Source organism: Pan paniscus, chromosome 7, assembly GCF_029289425.2.
Source record: "Pan paniscus chromosome 7, NHGRI_mPanPan1-v2.0_pri, whole genome shotgun sequence".
Lineage (NCBI taxonomy): Eukaryota > Metazoa > Chordata > Mammalia > Primates > Hominidae > Pan > Pan paniscus.
The window spans coordinates 30,620,609-30,636,131 of NC_073256.2; the positions used below are offsets into that span (position 1 = coordinate 30,620,609).

General features: G+C 54.3%; 2 protein-coding genes across 2 annotated transcripts in view; one reads left to right on the forward strand and one right to left on the reverse strand.

Annotated features, from left to right (window-relative positions):
• The first annotated feature begins 1,000 nt into the window (after positions 1–1,000).
• On the forward strand, positions 1,001–15,034 carry LOC129398591 (protein-lysine N-methyltransferase EEF2KMT-like). The gene is given in 9 exon segments (XM_055116281.2): positions 1,001–1,419; positions 3,625–3,687; positions 5,580–5,593; positions 5,595–5,658; positions 7,240–7,341; positions 8,577–8,710; positions 8,870–9,135; positions 9,963–10,112; positions 13,519–15,034. Coding segments are annotated over 9 exon segments (990 nt in total). The 5' UTR covers positions 1,001–1,323; the 3' UTR covers positions 13,620–15,034.
• Positions 14,423–15,523, reverse strand: part of LOC129398588 (uncharacterized) — a 49,371-nt gene continuing 48,270 nt past the window's right edge. Inside the window, exon 8 of the mRNA XM_063607065.1 lies at positions 14,423–14,557. The gene's annotated coding sequence lies outside the window, so the exon portion shown is untranslated. The remainder of the gene's footprint in view (positions 14,558–15,523) is intronic.

The window sequence follows — 15,523 nt, forward strand, 5'->3', positions numbered from 1 at the left end:
TGTGATAAGTACTTCAATGTCCACTTCTTCCACGAGCCCCTGAGCCTCTGAAGGGCCTGGACCACACCTAGTTTTTCTCACCATTACATCTCCCTTGTCAGGCACATGGTAGGCGCTTAAAAAGTATTTGATGAACAAATGGCTTGTTTGGTGACAGTCCAAAGGCTGGGGGACAGAGGGAAAGCCCCTCCTTTCGGGCCCCAGACGGGTGGCGCTGATGGAGAGGAGGCTAGGATAAGGCCTCCAGGACCGAAGCATGCACCCGTAAGGCCCCTGCTAAAAAGACCTTCCGAAGGCGGAGGAACTGCGAAAGTGCCTACGTTAGCCCAAGGCCTGACCCGACGATCCCAGGGACCCTCGCCCTAACTGGCCCCGCCTCCCGGGCCCCAAACCCGGACTCGGCCCCGCCCGAAGCTCCAGATCCTGGGGCCCGCCCCCGGCCCCGCGTCGGAAGACCATGGGCTCGCTCCTGGGCCTGCCTCAAACCCTCCGCAGGTAACGCCTCCCGAACTTGAGCCACATTCCGATCCCCTCCTCAAATCCCTCCCCGTTTCCCACACCCTGGACCCCTCGCTCCGTCTCGGCCCCGCCCCAAGCCCAGCTAGGTCTCGGCCCCTGAGCCCAGCCCCGACCGGCCTCCCAGTCCCTGGGTCCCTCCCGACACCGGCCCCTCCCTAAGCTCCGCCTCCGAGGGCCCGCCTCCTGAGCGCAGCCCAGCCCGGACTCGTCCCCGCTTCCCGGACCCTGGGCTCCTCCCCACGTGGGCCCGTCCTAAGCTTCGCCTCCCAGAGTCCACGCACCGCCTGGCCAAGTGCTACGACATAGTCAACGCCCCGCCCCTGCCCCGCCTTCTGAGACCTTCTCTGGGTCTGGCCTTAGCCCCGCCCTAAGACCTGTCTCCTGGGCTCTGCTCTGAGTCCCGCTTCCTGAACCCATTGGCGTTTATCCCCGCCCTAATGCCCGCCTCCAGGACTCTTATCCTGCCCCCACTCAAGGCACCGCCTCCAGGACGCCACCAACCTGGACGCTTCGGAAGCCCAGCTTCCAGGATCGCCCTCTCCTGGCCACGCCCCAGGAACCGCCAAGCTGGACTCTACCCAGGACCTGCCGCGACGTCGCTTATCCTGGCCCTACCCCAGGCCCCGCCCCCCTAACGCTCATCTTGGCCCCGTCCTAGAGTCCGACCCCAGGACGCACCTCCTGACCCTATCCCCAGGCCCCGCCCCCTCTCTGCCCCCGCGCACTGCCCTCGGCCCGCCCCCTCTTCAGTCCAGGCCCGGCTTCCTCCAGGTCTCCCGGCAACGCTGCGGCCCCGCCCACGTCATGGCGCCCGAGGAGAACGCGGGGACCAAACTCTTGCTGCAGGGTTTCGAGCGCCGCTTCCTGGCGGCGCGCACACTGCACTCCTTCCCCTGGCAGGTGGGCGGCGGGGCGAGCGGAGAGGACCGCGGGGCGAGCGGAGAGGCCCGCGGGGCGAGCGGAGAGGCCCGCGGGGCGAGCGGAGAGGCCCGCGGGGCGAGCGGGAGTCCAGGGGCAGACGGGATGGGTCTCCGTGCTGAAACCCCCGGCGCTCCGGCCACGTGAGTTCCTGGGTTCTCCCCGGTCAGGACCGCGAGAACCGGTCCCCGTCCCTAGGGCCTGGCCAGAGTCGCTCGCACCCCTTCTGCCCCGCGAGCTGGCGGCGGAAGCTGGGGGTGTCTCCACCGCCTTGGGGGGCAGACGCGCGCTCGGTGTGGGGTACAGTTCACGATCATTTTCACGACTTTTTAAAGGCAGTAATCGTTCTGGTCACTGGGACACAGCTGCGCTCGCCCATTCTTAAAAGTCAGTGCCCTCAGGCCCGTGGGTAACCACCTCCTCCTGAGCACGGTGACCAGGTCACAGGCTGTCCCTCGTGCTTCAGTGTTCTCATCTGTATGTCGAGCACTGCACACAATCGGCTCATGCGCTGAGGCTTTCACGCCTGTGATGGAAGAGACAGAGAAGGGGGTGGCCTCTCCTCTCCCTGGGGACCTGCCATTCTCAGCACAGGCACATGGCAGGCAGCAGCCTCCCTTCTGCCAGCAGAGGGGCTTAATGCACCCCGCCCCATTTGGAATTCATGTGCAGTGAGCTCACTGGGATGAGTCAGTTTGGATATATATTCCTCCCTGGGTCTGCCCCATTTTATGGGGTGTTGCTTAATCATTTGCGTTATTCCATTGACATGAAATATTTAGCACTCAGAGATCATTTCCAGTCAGGAGAAATTTGTGCATTTTTAACCCAAAATAGAAACCTTCATAAAAGCATCATAGGTCTCCATTCAATATTGACTATAATTGTTCACATGCCCACACTGAATGCTAACTTGTGCTCACCCTCAACACCCACGAGGTGGGTACTATTACTATCACTCACATTTGACCAGAGGGATTGTTTGATTATGGTGAAGTAGTTGAGAGTTCAGACCCAGGAGACAGCCTGCCTGCTTCGAATCCTGGCCCAACCCCTGGCCCTGTGTGACCTTGGGCAAGTGACTGCATCTCTCTGTGCTATTGTTTTCTTATTAATAAAATGGGGGATATAATGATACCTACCTCTTAGGGTTGTTGTCAGCGTTGAGTACAAAAGCCTGTGGATCAGTGCCTGGCTCATGGTAAATGCATGTCGGTGTTAGCTAGTGTTTTATTCAGTCTCAAAATGTTTAATAAATGCCTTCCGTGAGCCAGGCACCATGGCTCAGCAGTACCCATGATAGATGAGGCTCTGCTTGCATGGGAGAGCCAGAGACTAAACAAATAAATGAATAAACAAGAAAAGACCAGATGAGAGTGGCTTTAAAGCCAAGAAAACAGGGAAATGGTGAATGGAGCAACTGGGGAAAAGTGTCACCAAAGTCAGGGAATCAGGGAAGCCTTCCCCAAAGAGGTGGCATTTGAACTGGGGCCTGAGTGGTGAAGCAGCCAGCCATGGGAAGGGTCTGGGGAACAGGATATGCAAAGGCCCTGTTGTGGAAATAAGCCAGTTGTGGTTGAGGAACAATAGCAAGGCAGCCAGTGTGGCTGGAGTGGAGTGAGCAGGGTGGGCCAGAGGTGAGGGACAACAGGCCAGAGAGGGGGATTAGCAGCAGGTCTTGTAGGGCCTTTTATGGCATAGAAGAAGCTCTGAAGCAATGAAGTGCCTTGCCATGTGTCACATACCAGCCGAGACAGTCTGCCTAACTCGGGAGCCAAAGCTCGCTGCTGGGCTTGAGGCCCCTGTAAGAGGACAATGTAACCCAGGCTGGTATGGGCACATTCTGCATTTCCACTTAAACTCAGATGGCAAGCCCATCAAACCTTGGTGCCATGGCTGCCCTGGTAATTCCTGGCTGACCAGCGTAACCAGGGAGCTGGCCCATGACCTGGGTGGCAGCTGAGTAGCCAGGACTAATGCGACCAAGAGTCAGCCTTCTTCCTGTGACTCATCCAGGTGCATCCTGAGACATCTGAAGGTCAGGCTTTCAGCCGCTGTGGCTTCCACTTCCAACTGGCTCCACGTCCCCAGGGAGGGATCACATAGAGCTTTGCCAACACACTCTATTGCGTGTTTAATGTTCCTGTGAATGGGCCCTTGAGATTTCTCTCTCTCCCGTCCACACAGAGCTTAGAGGCAAAGTTAAGAGACTCATCAGATTCTGAGCTGCTGCGGGATATTTTGCAGAAGGTAAGAATCCCAGAGTCCCTGGGACTCATGACCCTGCCTCCTGAAGCTCTCCGGAAGACCTGAGAGAAGCAGCACAGGTGTGCTTGTACCCTTTAAAAACAGCCCTCTTCAAAGAACAAAACCATTGAGTCAGCACTTCAGGAGGGTGTCAGCACCTCCGACAGCTCCTAAGCTTTCGTTTTCTATCTATGACTTAGACAAAGACATCAGAATATACAAAAATCTGCAAGAGGGGGGAAATCTACGGAATGTTTTTTAAACCATCCACAGCAAAAACAGAGATGACAGGTGCAAAACAGCTTCTAGCATTTGGTAGATGCTCAGAGACTTTCTTTTTTGCATTCATGAGGCCTGTCCCGCCCACTCCTGTCTCTTCTAGACCTAAATGGGCCCCTGCTTTGCCCAGGGTGGGGTTTGGACTCAAGTGCATCTGCATGCAAGTGAGAGCCAGGATCACCACCCGGCCCAGCCACAGGCTGACCTTGGCCTTGAGGGCCAAGTGCAGATCACCCTGCATCCTGGGTCTTCACCTTCGAAGGGCCATGGGCCCTTCTGAAAAGACAAACCAATAGACTCCCTCCCAGAAAGAAGTGCACCAGAATACACTTTCCATACAAACTCAGGGGAGGCAGACATCCTCCACCCCCACCCACCCGGCCCATCCTAGGAGCCCCGGTGAAGAATTCCTGTTCTAGAGGTGAACCAAGATTATCCACGTGGAAAAGATGCAGCCACAGCAGGGAAGACTTTCAGGGCAATACAGTAGGTCAGGGCTTCGAGCATGGAGATACCTGAAGTTATCTCGCACCTTGCTCTGAGTTTCCCCCTGAGCCTCACTCTCGTAGGTGGTGAAGCATGAGATGTAGGGAGAGCTGCTTTAAAACCCAGCACAAGGCTGGGTGCACTGGCTCACACCTGTAATCCCAGGACATTGGGAGGCTGAGGTGGACGGATCACCTAAGGTCAGGAGTTCAAGACCAGCCTAGCCAACATGGCAAAAACCCATCTCTACTAAAAATAAAAAAAATTAGCTGGGCGTGGTGGTGCACACCTATACTCCCAGGTACTCGGGAGGCTGAGGCAGGAGAATCGCTTGAACCCAGGAGGCAGAGGCTGCGGTGAGCCACGATCAGGCCACTGCACTCCAGCCTGGGCAACAGAGCGAGACTCTGTGTCAGAAAAAATGAAAAACCAGCACCAGCATGAAGAGCCTGTGTATTGCGTGGGGTACTTTGCTGCCCTTGGGCAGAATCTGCATCCCTCCCAGCCAGCAGGCGCTGCGGACTGTCTCCTCCCTCTCCTTCCAGGCTCTTGTTTTCCCACCGTCCCCACTCCTGCTGCACCAGTCCCTCTGCCCTCCTTTCCAAGTGCCAGCCCGTGGCCACCTCAGAGCTTGCACAGGCTGTTCCCACTGCCTGGAACTTGCTCATCCTGCACTTGGCTTCTCTCAGCTTTAGCTGGAGTGTCACCCTGAGTGTCCCCTCCCCTCCATCCTGTCCCCAGGGACACACACTCCCAGAGAGCAGTTGCCGAGTGGGCCTTCCCGCCTCTTCCATAGAGCCAGATAGTTGGCGACTGTCCTTACTGCAAGCCCTGGTTCACACTGGCTCCCCTGGGAGGGAGGTTGTTTGGGCCCACATGCCCTGTGTTCCTGCTCAGAATGGGCATTAGAAATGCTGCCATAGCCTGTGCCACTGCAGTGGAAGCATCTTTAGGAAATGACTTATATCTTAAGACAAACTGCAGATGCGTGGGGCCAGAACGCCGTGTCCATCTACATCTTTGCTGAGGGATCGGCTAGCCTGGAGTTTGCCCTCTGCTGTATTGGCTTGAAGCTCATAGGAGACTTAAGACGGGCTCTCGAGCAACCAACGTTCTGTTCTTTGCCGTAGACTGTGAGGCATCCTGTGTGTGAAGCACCCGCCGTCAGTCAAGTATGCCCTGTGCTTTCCCTCAGAACTCATCAAAAAGGTCAGTAATGGGCAGTGTCCACCCAGTAGCCGGACAGCATAGCCACCTGCGTTCTGGAGCCCCCATCCTTCCCAGGCCCTGGGCCTGCTTTGCAAACCCCAGCATGGCAGGGGCCTCCCCAGGCAACTGGCTGCAGCTGAGTGTGACCCATGGGAGACAGTGCAGGGCGGGAAGAAGGGGAGGCCAGCGTCTCTCCCTCACTCTGCCTCCTGGGGTTTCCACAGCAGCTGCTTCTCTGGGGCCCCATCTCCTAGCATATGGATTCTCATTCCTACCAGGCTGGTCCAGCCCACAGCACTGGAACCCTCACTCACACCCTCTGTCCTGCCCACCGAAGGGTTTGGAGTTTCCTGCTCTTGTCTGTCTCTGGGTTGCCCCATGGGCCCCTGTTGGAAAATTTAGCTCTTGCCATACCTTTGGAACTAGTTCCTCTGGTGAATTCTCTGCATTGATCCTGCTGGAATGAGCTCTTTCCTGACTGATACAGGATGGATTTTATTTTTTACTTATTTATTTACTTTTTTGAGACAGTCTCACCGTGGTGCCCAGGCTGGATTACCGTGGCACAATCTCGGCTCACTGAAACCTCTACCTCCTGGGTTCAAGCAACTCTCATGCCTAAGAAGCTGGGACTACAGGCACATGCCACCATGCCTGGCTAATTTTTGTATTTTTAGTAGAGACAGAGTTTCACCATGTTGGCCAGGCTGGTCTCGAACTCCTGACCTCAGGTGATCCGCCTGCCTCAGCCTCCCAAAATGCTGGGATTACAGGAATGAGCCACCACACCTGGCCTAGGATGGATTTTAAAGATGGGCCCGAACATGCAGGGTTTGACATGAGGATGTCGAGAGGCCTTTCCTTAGTAGGCAGTAGCAGACCTGCTGAGTGAAAGGGCCACACTTTTAGCAAATAAACAATCCCCTGCTTCTCCAATACCTGCTTTCTCCCTAGTCCTCCCCAAAAGGGTGCATCTGTAGTCTCCAGCAGGTCTGCCCTGTGCCATCACGAGAGGGCAGCAGTCACCCAGTGTACCCTGCTGCTGCCCTGTGAATCCTAGGATGGGGCCAGCTGTGGAAAAGCAGCCTGCTGACAGCCACAGCCTGCAGCATGGGCCACCCTCACAGTTCTGCCTGGGCTCACTTAAAAGCACCTTTTGTTTTCCTCCTCTCTGTGTTTGATCTAAACACAGAGCTCTCTGTCATGGTCACGTGGCAGCTCTCACGGAATCCTTGTCTCCTGCCCTAGACTACACCTAACCCTACCCTCTCAACACCTCTTGTTGAAGGCCCTCCCTTCCAGGTTGCCCTACCAAGTGAAAATTTTTTTTAGAGACAAGGTCTCTTGCCCAGGCTGTCCTCGAACTCCTGGGCTCAAGCAGTCCTCCCATGTCAGCCTCTAGATTAGCTGGGACTATTCGGCACACACCACCACGCCCAACGAAGTGAATATTTTATGCGCCAGCTGTCCGGTGTTACACCATTCCATCCCAAATCTCCCCTCTAAACTTGGTGAAAATCATCTGGCCATTTTTACAGATTAGAACGAAAGCAAACAAGCTCTCACTCTCTTTGCCCGCAGCACGAGGCTGTCCACACGGAGCCTTTGGACGAGCTGTACGAGGCGCTGGTGGAGACCCTGATGGCCAAGGAGTGCACCCTGGGCCACTGGAGCTATTTGCTGGTATGAGAAGGGCACCCTCCTCCCCCTCACAGCCCAGATACCCTTCCTGCACAGACAAAGTGAAAACGTGGGTGTGGGTTCAAATCCTGACTCACCCATTCTGCAGTCTTAGACATGAGGTCCATTAACCTTCTTTAGCCTCAGTTTCCCTGTCTGTAAATCAAGCACTTCAACAACAACAGCATGTCTCGTGGGGTTGTTGGGCATTTGTCCAATAGGTGACACACACTACCTGCCTCACAAGGACCTGGTGCCCAGTCCTCAAAGAATATTTGACAGGGCTGCACATGGTGGCTCAAGCCTATAATCCCAGCACTTTTGGAGGCCAAGGCGGGTGGATCTGAGGTCAGCAGTTCGAGAACAGCCTGGCCAATATGATGAAACCCTATCTCTACTAAAAATACAAAAATTAGGCCAGGCGTGGTGGCTCATGCCTATAATCCCAGCATTTTGGGAGGCTGAGGCGGGGGGAATCACCTGAGGTCAGGAGTTTGAGACCAGCTTGGCCAAGATGGTGAAACTCCATCTTTACTAAAAATACAAAAATTAGCGGCGTGTGGTAGTGGGCGCCTGTAATCCCAGCTACTCCGGAGGCTGAGACAGGAGAATCTCTTGAACCTGGGAGGTAGAGATTGAAGTGAGCCAAGATCGCGCTATTGCACTCCGGCCTCAGCAATGAGAGCGAATCTTTGTCCCAAAAAAAAGTACAAAAATTAGCCGGACATGGTGGCACATGCCTGTAGTTGCAGCTACTTGGGCAGCTGAGGCTGGAGAATTGCTTGAACCCAGGAGGCAGAGGTTGCAGTGAGCAAAGATCATGCCACTGACTCCAGCCTGTATGACAGAGCTCAAAAAAAAAAATAAGATAAAACATAGATACAGAAAACCACAAAGGAAAAACATAGCATATTGAATCATCACGATGCAGCCACCCCTTCATAGCCACACCTGGCCCCTGGCCACCACTGACCTGTGCTCCATCGCCAGAATTCCGTTGTCTCAGGAATGTTCGATGAATAGAATCCTGTGTGGCCTGAGATGAGTGTCTTTCATGCCACGTGACACCCTTGAGGCCCGTGCAAGCTGTTGGTATGTCAACAGTTAGCTGCTTCTCATTGCTGAGTGGCGATTGGTCCTGTCATGCTTTATTCAGCCATGTGGTGGATGGCTACTTGTCTTCTAAGCCACTTGTTTTCTGATTGCTGGACTTACTGTCTCGCCCTCTCTTGGTGCAGCCCTCGGAAGGGTCGGTCACATTCTCCGAGAGCACAGCCATCATCTCCCACGGTACCACAGGCCTGGTCACATGGGATGCCGCCCTCTACCTTGCAGAACGGGCCATCGAAAACCCGGTAGCCTTCACTAACAGGTGACCTCGGGGCACAGGGCAGCCGCAGTCTACCTTGCAGAATGGGTCATCGAGAACCCGGCAGCCTTCACTAACAGGTGACCTCGGGGCACAGGGCAGGGCACCGAGGCAGGCTTACCCTCGTGCAGTCGAAGACACGGTCCCCTTTCCTCCCGCCAGGACTGTCCTAGAGCTTGGCAGTGGCGCCGGCCTTACAGGCCTGTCCGTCTGCAAGATGTGCCACCCCCGGGCATACATCTTCAGCGACTGTCACAGCCGGCTCCTCGAGCAGCTCCGAGGGAATGTCCTTCTCAATGGCCTCTCATTAGAGGCAGACATCACTGCCAACTTAGACAGCCCCAGGGTGACAGTGGCCCAGCTGGACTGGGACGTAGCGACGGTCCATCAGCTCTCTGCCTTCCAGCCAGATGTTGTCATTGCAGCAGGTAATGCCCAGCCCCAGGCATCCTGTGCAGGCGGTGTCCTTGCAGCTCTACCCAGCTCTTGGCTCTGGGAAAAGGGAACAATGGACCCTGTCGGGCATGGACATGATGGGGCTTCCAGAAGAGTTACTCTGGGCCTCCAGGGTGGCATCAAAGGACAGGGGTGCCTCTTAAGGTGACCTTCAAGCCACAGCCCTCTTGTTGGAGACAGGCATACTCCCGTTACAGTCGTCACCACATGGCTCTGTCCCAGAGCCATGCCCTGTGTCCTTCAGAGACCACAGGAGGAAAACAACCAGTTCTGGGATGAGGCCAGGGCCCTTGAGAGAAGGTGGTGTTTGGCTGGGCCACCAAAAACCCCTCACCCCTGACAGCACACTCAGTCCCCTCTCTGGTGGAACAGAGCTCTGCCTGTGGTCCTGGGTCCCAGCCCTGAAACCCACAGGTCCAGCGGTGGCCAGGGACACAGGCCCACCCCTGCAAGCCAGCAGACCAATCGGCAGACACCTGAAACACGAAGTTCACGGCAGGGTCAGGCTTTCTGTCATTCACAGCCCCCTAGATAGGCCGAGAACCAGAGCTGGTTTTTTAAGGAACACCAGTGAGTCTGGAGATTTTTTTCTTTTGCTTTGGTCTTTTGCAGCTTTCTCTACTAAGGGTTCTCCTTTTTCACCCAAGTAATTGCCTTTCCGTCTAATGGCCCAAATGGTCAAGTGGCATCTAATAGTCTCATAGGACCGCTGCCTCTCTGGCCTCGCCCTGCTGCTGAGGTCAGCATGAACTGGAACTTTCCACTTGTCCCTTTCAGTAACCTGAAGCTTTCACCGTAGACTTGCTGTATTGCCCAGAAGCCATCGTGTCACTGGTCGGGGTTCTGCGGAGGCTGGCTGCCTGCCAAGAGCACAAGCGGGCTCCTGAGGTCTACATGGCCTTTACCGTCCGCAACCCAGAGACGTGCCAGCTGTTCACCACGGAGCTAGGTGAGCCCCGACGCCCACCCGGGCCTGCATGGTCCCCGAGCTGTCCCTGCAGGACTCCAGTGAAAGTGAAAGAACTGGGTGCCGGGGAAAAGCTAGGATGCCCCACACTCCCACACCATACGGGGAACTCGGGCAGAGGCCGGTGAGCAGGGTGGGCTCGGGGCGTTGGGGGCTTGCGGCAGGAGGAGGGCAGGTCAGCACAGGCAGGGAGGGTCTGAGCCCAGCAGCCCTACTATGTGCTTCAGAGCAGGGTTCTCTAAGCCCTTGGGCCTCGGTTTCCTCATCTGTAAAATGGAGGTGGCGGGAGGGGCAGTTGGGGTCAGGGCTGGACACAGCTGTGGCCTGCAGGATGCTGGAGCACAGGCTGTACAGGCGGATCCTCCACGCCACTGTCCTGAGCACCTAGTTGATGGAAGACGAGCAGGGTGACTATAGAGAAGGGGAACGGGCCCCCTAATGGGCCAGCCACTGTCCTGAGACCTGACATTGGTCAGCCCCCGGCACCTGTGAAGGTGTGCTGTCATTGTCCCATCTCACCGACAAAAACACTAGGACACACAGAGGCCAAGCGACCCCCGAGCTCCCACAGACTGCACCCAGACCACGTGGCTCTCATGCCTCTACACTACACCCAAGCCCCCCATTGCCACCAGCCTCTGCCCCAGCTCCCCCTGAGCACAGCCCCTCCTGGCAGCCATGTGCACAGATGCACCCGCAGCAGCCTCTGCCTGCACACAGACACACGGACGACCCAGTGCCTGTCCATGTGGGGCAGCCCGTGAACTACAGAGTCAACAAACAAGCCAACACACGAAGGCATACTGGGTTCCACGACAGAGTCCCGCACAACCTAACACAGGAGGCTGGCTGGGCGCGGGGCTCAGACCTGTCATCCCAGCACTTTAGGAGGCTAAGGCAGGAGGACTACTTGACCCCAGGTGTTCAAGACCAACCTGGGCCACATAGTGGGACCCCATCTTCACAAAACATACAGAAACTAGCCAGATGTGGTTGCACACGCCTGTAGTCCCAGCTACTCGGGAGGCTGAGGTGGGAGGATGGCTTGAGCCCATGAGGTGGAGGCTGCAGTGAGCCCTGATCTCACCACTGCACACCAGCGTGGGCAACAGAGCGAGACCCTGTCTCAAAAAAGCAAAAAAAAAAAGGAAGTCTTTTTTCAGATACTTACGTGAAAAAAAACCTGCAATATCTTTTAAGTGAAAAAAAAACAGTGCCAAGCAGAACACATAGTATAAGCCCCCACCAACCTTTATTTTTTATTTTTTATTTTTATTTTTTTTTTGAGACAGAGTCTGGCTTTGTATTGCCCAGGCTGGAGTGCAGTGGAGCCATCTCGGCCCACTGCAACCTCCCACCTCCCAGGTTCAAGCTATCCTCCCATCTCAGCCTCCTGAGTAGCTGGGACTACAGGTGCGTGCTACCACGCCTGGCTAATTTTTGTATTTTTTGTAGAGTCGAGGTTTCTCCATGTTGGTCAGGCTGATCTTGAACTCCTGACCTCAAGTGATCTGCTGCCTCAGCCTCCCAAAGTGGTAGGAATACGGGCTTGAGCTACTGCGCCCAGCCCCATTTTTGTTTAAAAACTAATAATAATCACCCACACGTGGTTATGAGTACCTATATTCCAACTACTCAGGAGGCTGAGGCGGGAGGATGACTTAAGCCCAGGAGTTTGTGGCCACCTTGAGCAACATAGCATGACTTCATCTAAAAAAAAAATGTATCAAAATAATCATTTTCACATAGGTATACCTATAGGGGAAAACCTAGAACATATATATAGCAGGCTTGTCCAACCTGTGGCCCAAAACAAATCTGTAAACTTTCTTAAAACAATATGAGGATTTTTTGTGATTTTTTTTCTTTTAGCTCATCAGTTATTGCTAGCTTTACTGTATTTTATGGGTGGCCCAAGGCGATTCTTCTTCTTCCAATGTAGCGCAGGTAGGCCAAAAGATTGGACATGCCTGATATACACGTTAACAGGTGCCATCCTTGGATGGCAGGATTATAGAGATTGCTACACGTTCATGTCTATACTACTTCATTTTTATAAATACGCATTTTCCACTCGTAACAAAAAACCGTGATTGAAAATCATCCCAGGTCACAGTGTCTCATGCCTCTAATCCCAACCCTGTAAGAGGCTGAGGCTTTGGGAGGCAGAGGTGAGCAGATCACCTGAGGTCAAGAGTTCAAGACCAGCCTGGCCAACTCGGTGAAACCCCACCTCTACTGAAAACACAAAAATTAGCCAGGCGTGGTGGTGCACACCTATAATCCCAGCTACTCGGGAGGCTGAGGCAGGAGAATCACTTGAACCTGGGAGGCGTTGAAGTGAGCTGAGATTGCGCCACTGCACTCCAGCCTGGGGAACAGCGTAAAACTCAATCTAAAAAATAATAATAAAAGAGGCTGAGGAAGGAGCATCACTTGAGGCCATGCGTTCAGGACCCCATCTCTACAAAATAAAAAAAATACTGGCATGGTAGCATGCACCTGTCATCCCAGCTACTCAGGAAGTGGGAGGATTGCTAGAGCCCAGGAGTTGAGGCTGTGGTGAGCAATGACTGTGCCACTGCACTCCAGTCTGGGTGACAGAACAAGATCGTATCTCAGAAAAAAAAAAAAAAAAAAAAAAAAGAATCATTCTGGCTAATGGCTCTTCAGACATCTGTGCTTATGAGAACATCAGCCCCTTCTAAACTTTTGTGTGTGTGTGTGTGTGTGTGTGTGTGTGTGTCTGTGTGTGTGTGTGTGTGTTTTGAGATGGAGTCTCACTCTGTCACTCAGGCTGGAATGCAGTGGCACAATCTCGGCTCACTGCAACCTCCGCCTCCTGGGTTCAAGCAATTCTCCCGCCTCAGCCTCCCAAGTAGCTGGGATTACAGGCACCCGCCATCGTGCCTGGCTAATTTTTGTATTTTTGTAGAGATGGGGTTTCACCATGTTGGCCAGGCTGGTCTCGAACACCTGACCTCAAGTGATCCGCCGGCGTTGGCCTCCCAAAGTGTTGGGATTACAGGCATGAGCCAGTGTGCCCGGCCACTTTCTAAGCTTTGTGAAGAGTGAGTTGACTGAGCAGCCAGGTAGATGTGGGTTCAGATCTCTGCTTCGGTCCTGCTGTGCCAAGTGCTGGGGCAGACGCGGGCAGAGAGTGGATAGCGGCATGGTGCCTGCTGCTAGCCATTTCTATGCAAAACCAGATTTCCGGTCCCATCCTGGAGGCCAATTCTAGGTACGTGGGTGGGCCTGGGAACCTGTGAAGCAAGTAAACTGACTTAGACACCCCCCACCCTGCCAGGCCTGTCCTAGCAGCCCCACACAAAACGCACATGTCCTGTCCCCAAACACCGCCATCCTCAAACACGTGCTCTGTTTCCAGGCTGGGCTGGGATCAGATGGGAAGCGGAAGCTCATCATGACCAGAAACTGTTTCCCTACGGAGAGCACTTGGAGATGGCAATGCTGAACCTCACACTGTAGGACTCACACACGACTCCAACGGGATTGTGAGAATCAAGTCACTCTCGTGGGAAGAATTTTTATATGAGAAAGGGGATAAAACTTTCATTGGACTGGAATGTTTGGAGAATGTTAAATTCCAAATCAGGAACCACAAACTGCCCTCTAATAAGACATCGGCTATCTAAGCGTGTGGGTGCCCCGTTTCTGCCAGCAGTTCTGGTTCTTAAGAAAATCACCATAAATCAGACATGAAAATTCTGGCTCCAAAAATAGCATTTTCTTTGTGCAAATAAAAACGTGTGTATCAACTATGACATTCCCCCACGTGGACACACTCGGTTCCTCATAAAACCAAGCCTGCTGCAGCTGCCACATCCCTGGACACATTCGATTCCTCACAAAGCCAAGCCCGCTGGAGTTGCCACATCCCCGGACACACTCGGTTCCTCACAAATCTAAGCCCGCTGCAGCTGCCACATCCCTGGGCTTATGGTGCAGCAGGTGCTTTTTTCAAGACAGGAATCAAAGTGTTAGGAACATGGAAGAAAGGTGACACCTGGAGACCAAATGCAGGATTGGGAGTACTGCAGAGGTCACAGGGAAGTCACAGAACAGTAATATGCTAGCAGGGGCATGGGGCGTGAAGAACAGAAGACAGGAAGCTTTTCGGAGACTCCAAAGAAGAAATCAGGGCCAACCACAGCTTCCCGGGTCATTCACCAGGTGGCACCACTGCCGTCATTTCAGCTTCTGGCCACTGGGAGGCGCTGCTCGAAAGGGTTTGCCCTGAGACTCCAAGAAGAAGCTGTGGGAAGGACAGCAGGGGCCCTGGGGATTTAGCCTCTGGCCCAGGAGTTATGTGTCCATAACCAAAGGGAGCACAGTCTGCACCCAGCTCTCATCCCATCAGAGCTGCTGAGACTCCCGCAGGTTCTTCCAGAACTGGTTTAGCTTGCCTGCAGGATCAGGAAAGTTTGAGAAAGGCATCTGCAAAATACTAAAGAGCAGAGCTTACCTCATTGCCTGTCCCCACCCCATCCCAGGTCACCACCTGGATGACCCCAGCTCCCCGACCCAACAACAACCCCTCCCAAGTCCCTAACTCCCTCACTTGGACTTGAGACCCTTCACACCCCAGCAGCGCTCCGCCTCCAACTTGATATCATGCTTTCTGGAAACTTCCCCGTATGTCCCACTTTCCCACACTTGGTGCGCTGGAGCACCTTCCGGCCTCCACATGCTGTACGTTCCCCTGTGAGCACCGTCCTCTCAGCCTCTGGCCAACACAGTCCCACCCATCTGTGGGTAACAAGGGGGTGTGGGTGTTCTTTACAGCCTTGCTAAACTGTCTGAATCAAGGATCACAAACTACAGCCTGCAGGCCAAACCCAGCCCACAGCCTGTGTTTGTAAATAAAGCTTTGTTGGAACAAAGCCACACCCCTTATTCTACAGATGATCTGTGGCTACTTTCGCACCACAACAGAGTACCATGGTTCTGACAGAGACTGGGGGACCCAGTCTAAATGACTTCTGACCTGGACCTTTACTGAAAATCCTCCCAATCATTCTGTTGTCAAGAATGATGTATTACTTTTTGCAATAAGAAACAAGTAAGCTTTGCAGAATTCCACCCATCTTTCAAGGCTTGTCCCAGAAGTTCCCTTTGCCCACGCACCTACCTGATCCTGACCACTTCCTAAACTGCAGCCCGGCCCACCCGGCTCCAGCATCATTTGTGGAGTGTCAGCTCCAGAAATCCAGAGGGCAGGTGGGGTTGTGTCCTAACTTTCCCAAGCCTACTGTACCGAAATGGGACAGCAGAGTAGGAAGCCTCTGTGACTTCTGCTCCCTCCCTAGCTTTTCCACCAGACCCCGCATGGTCCCACCCTGGCTGTGGGAAGCAGGGATCAGGGAGCGTGG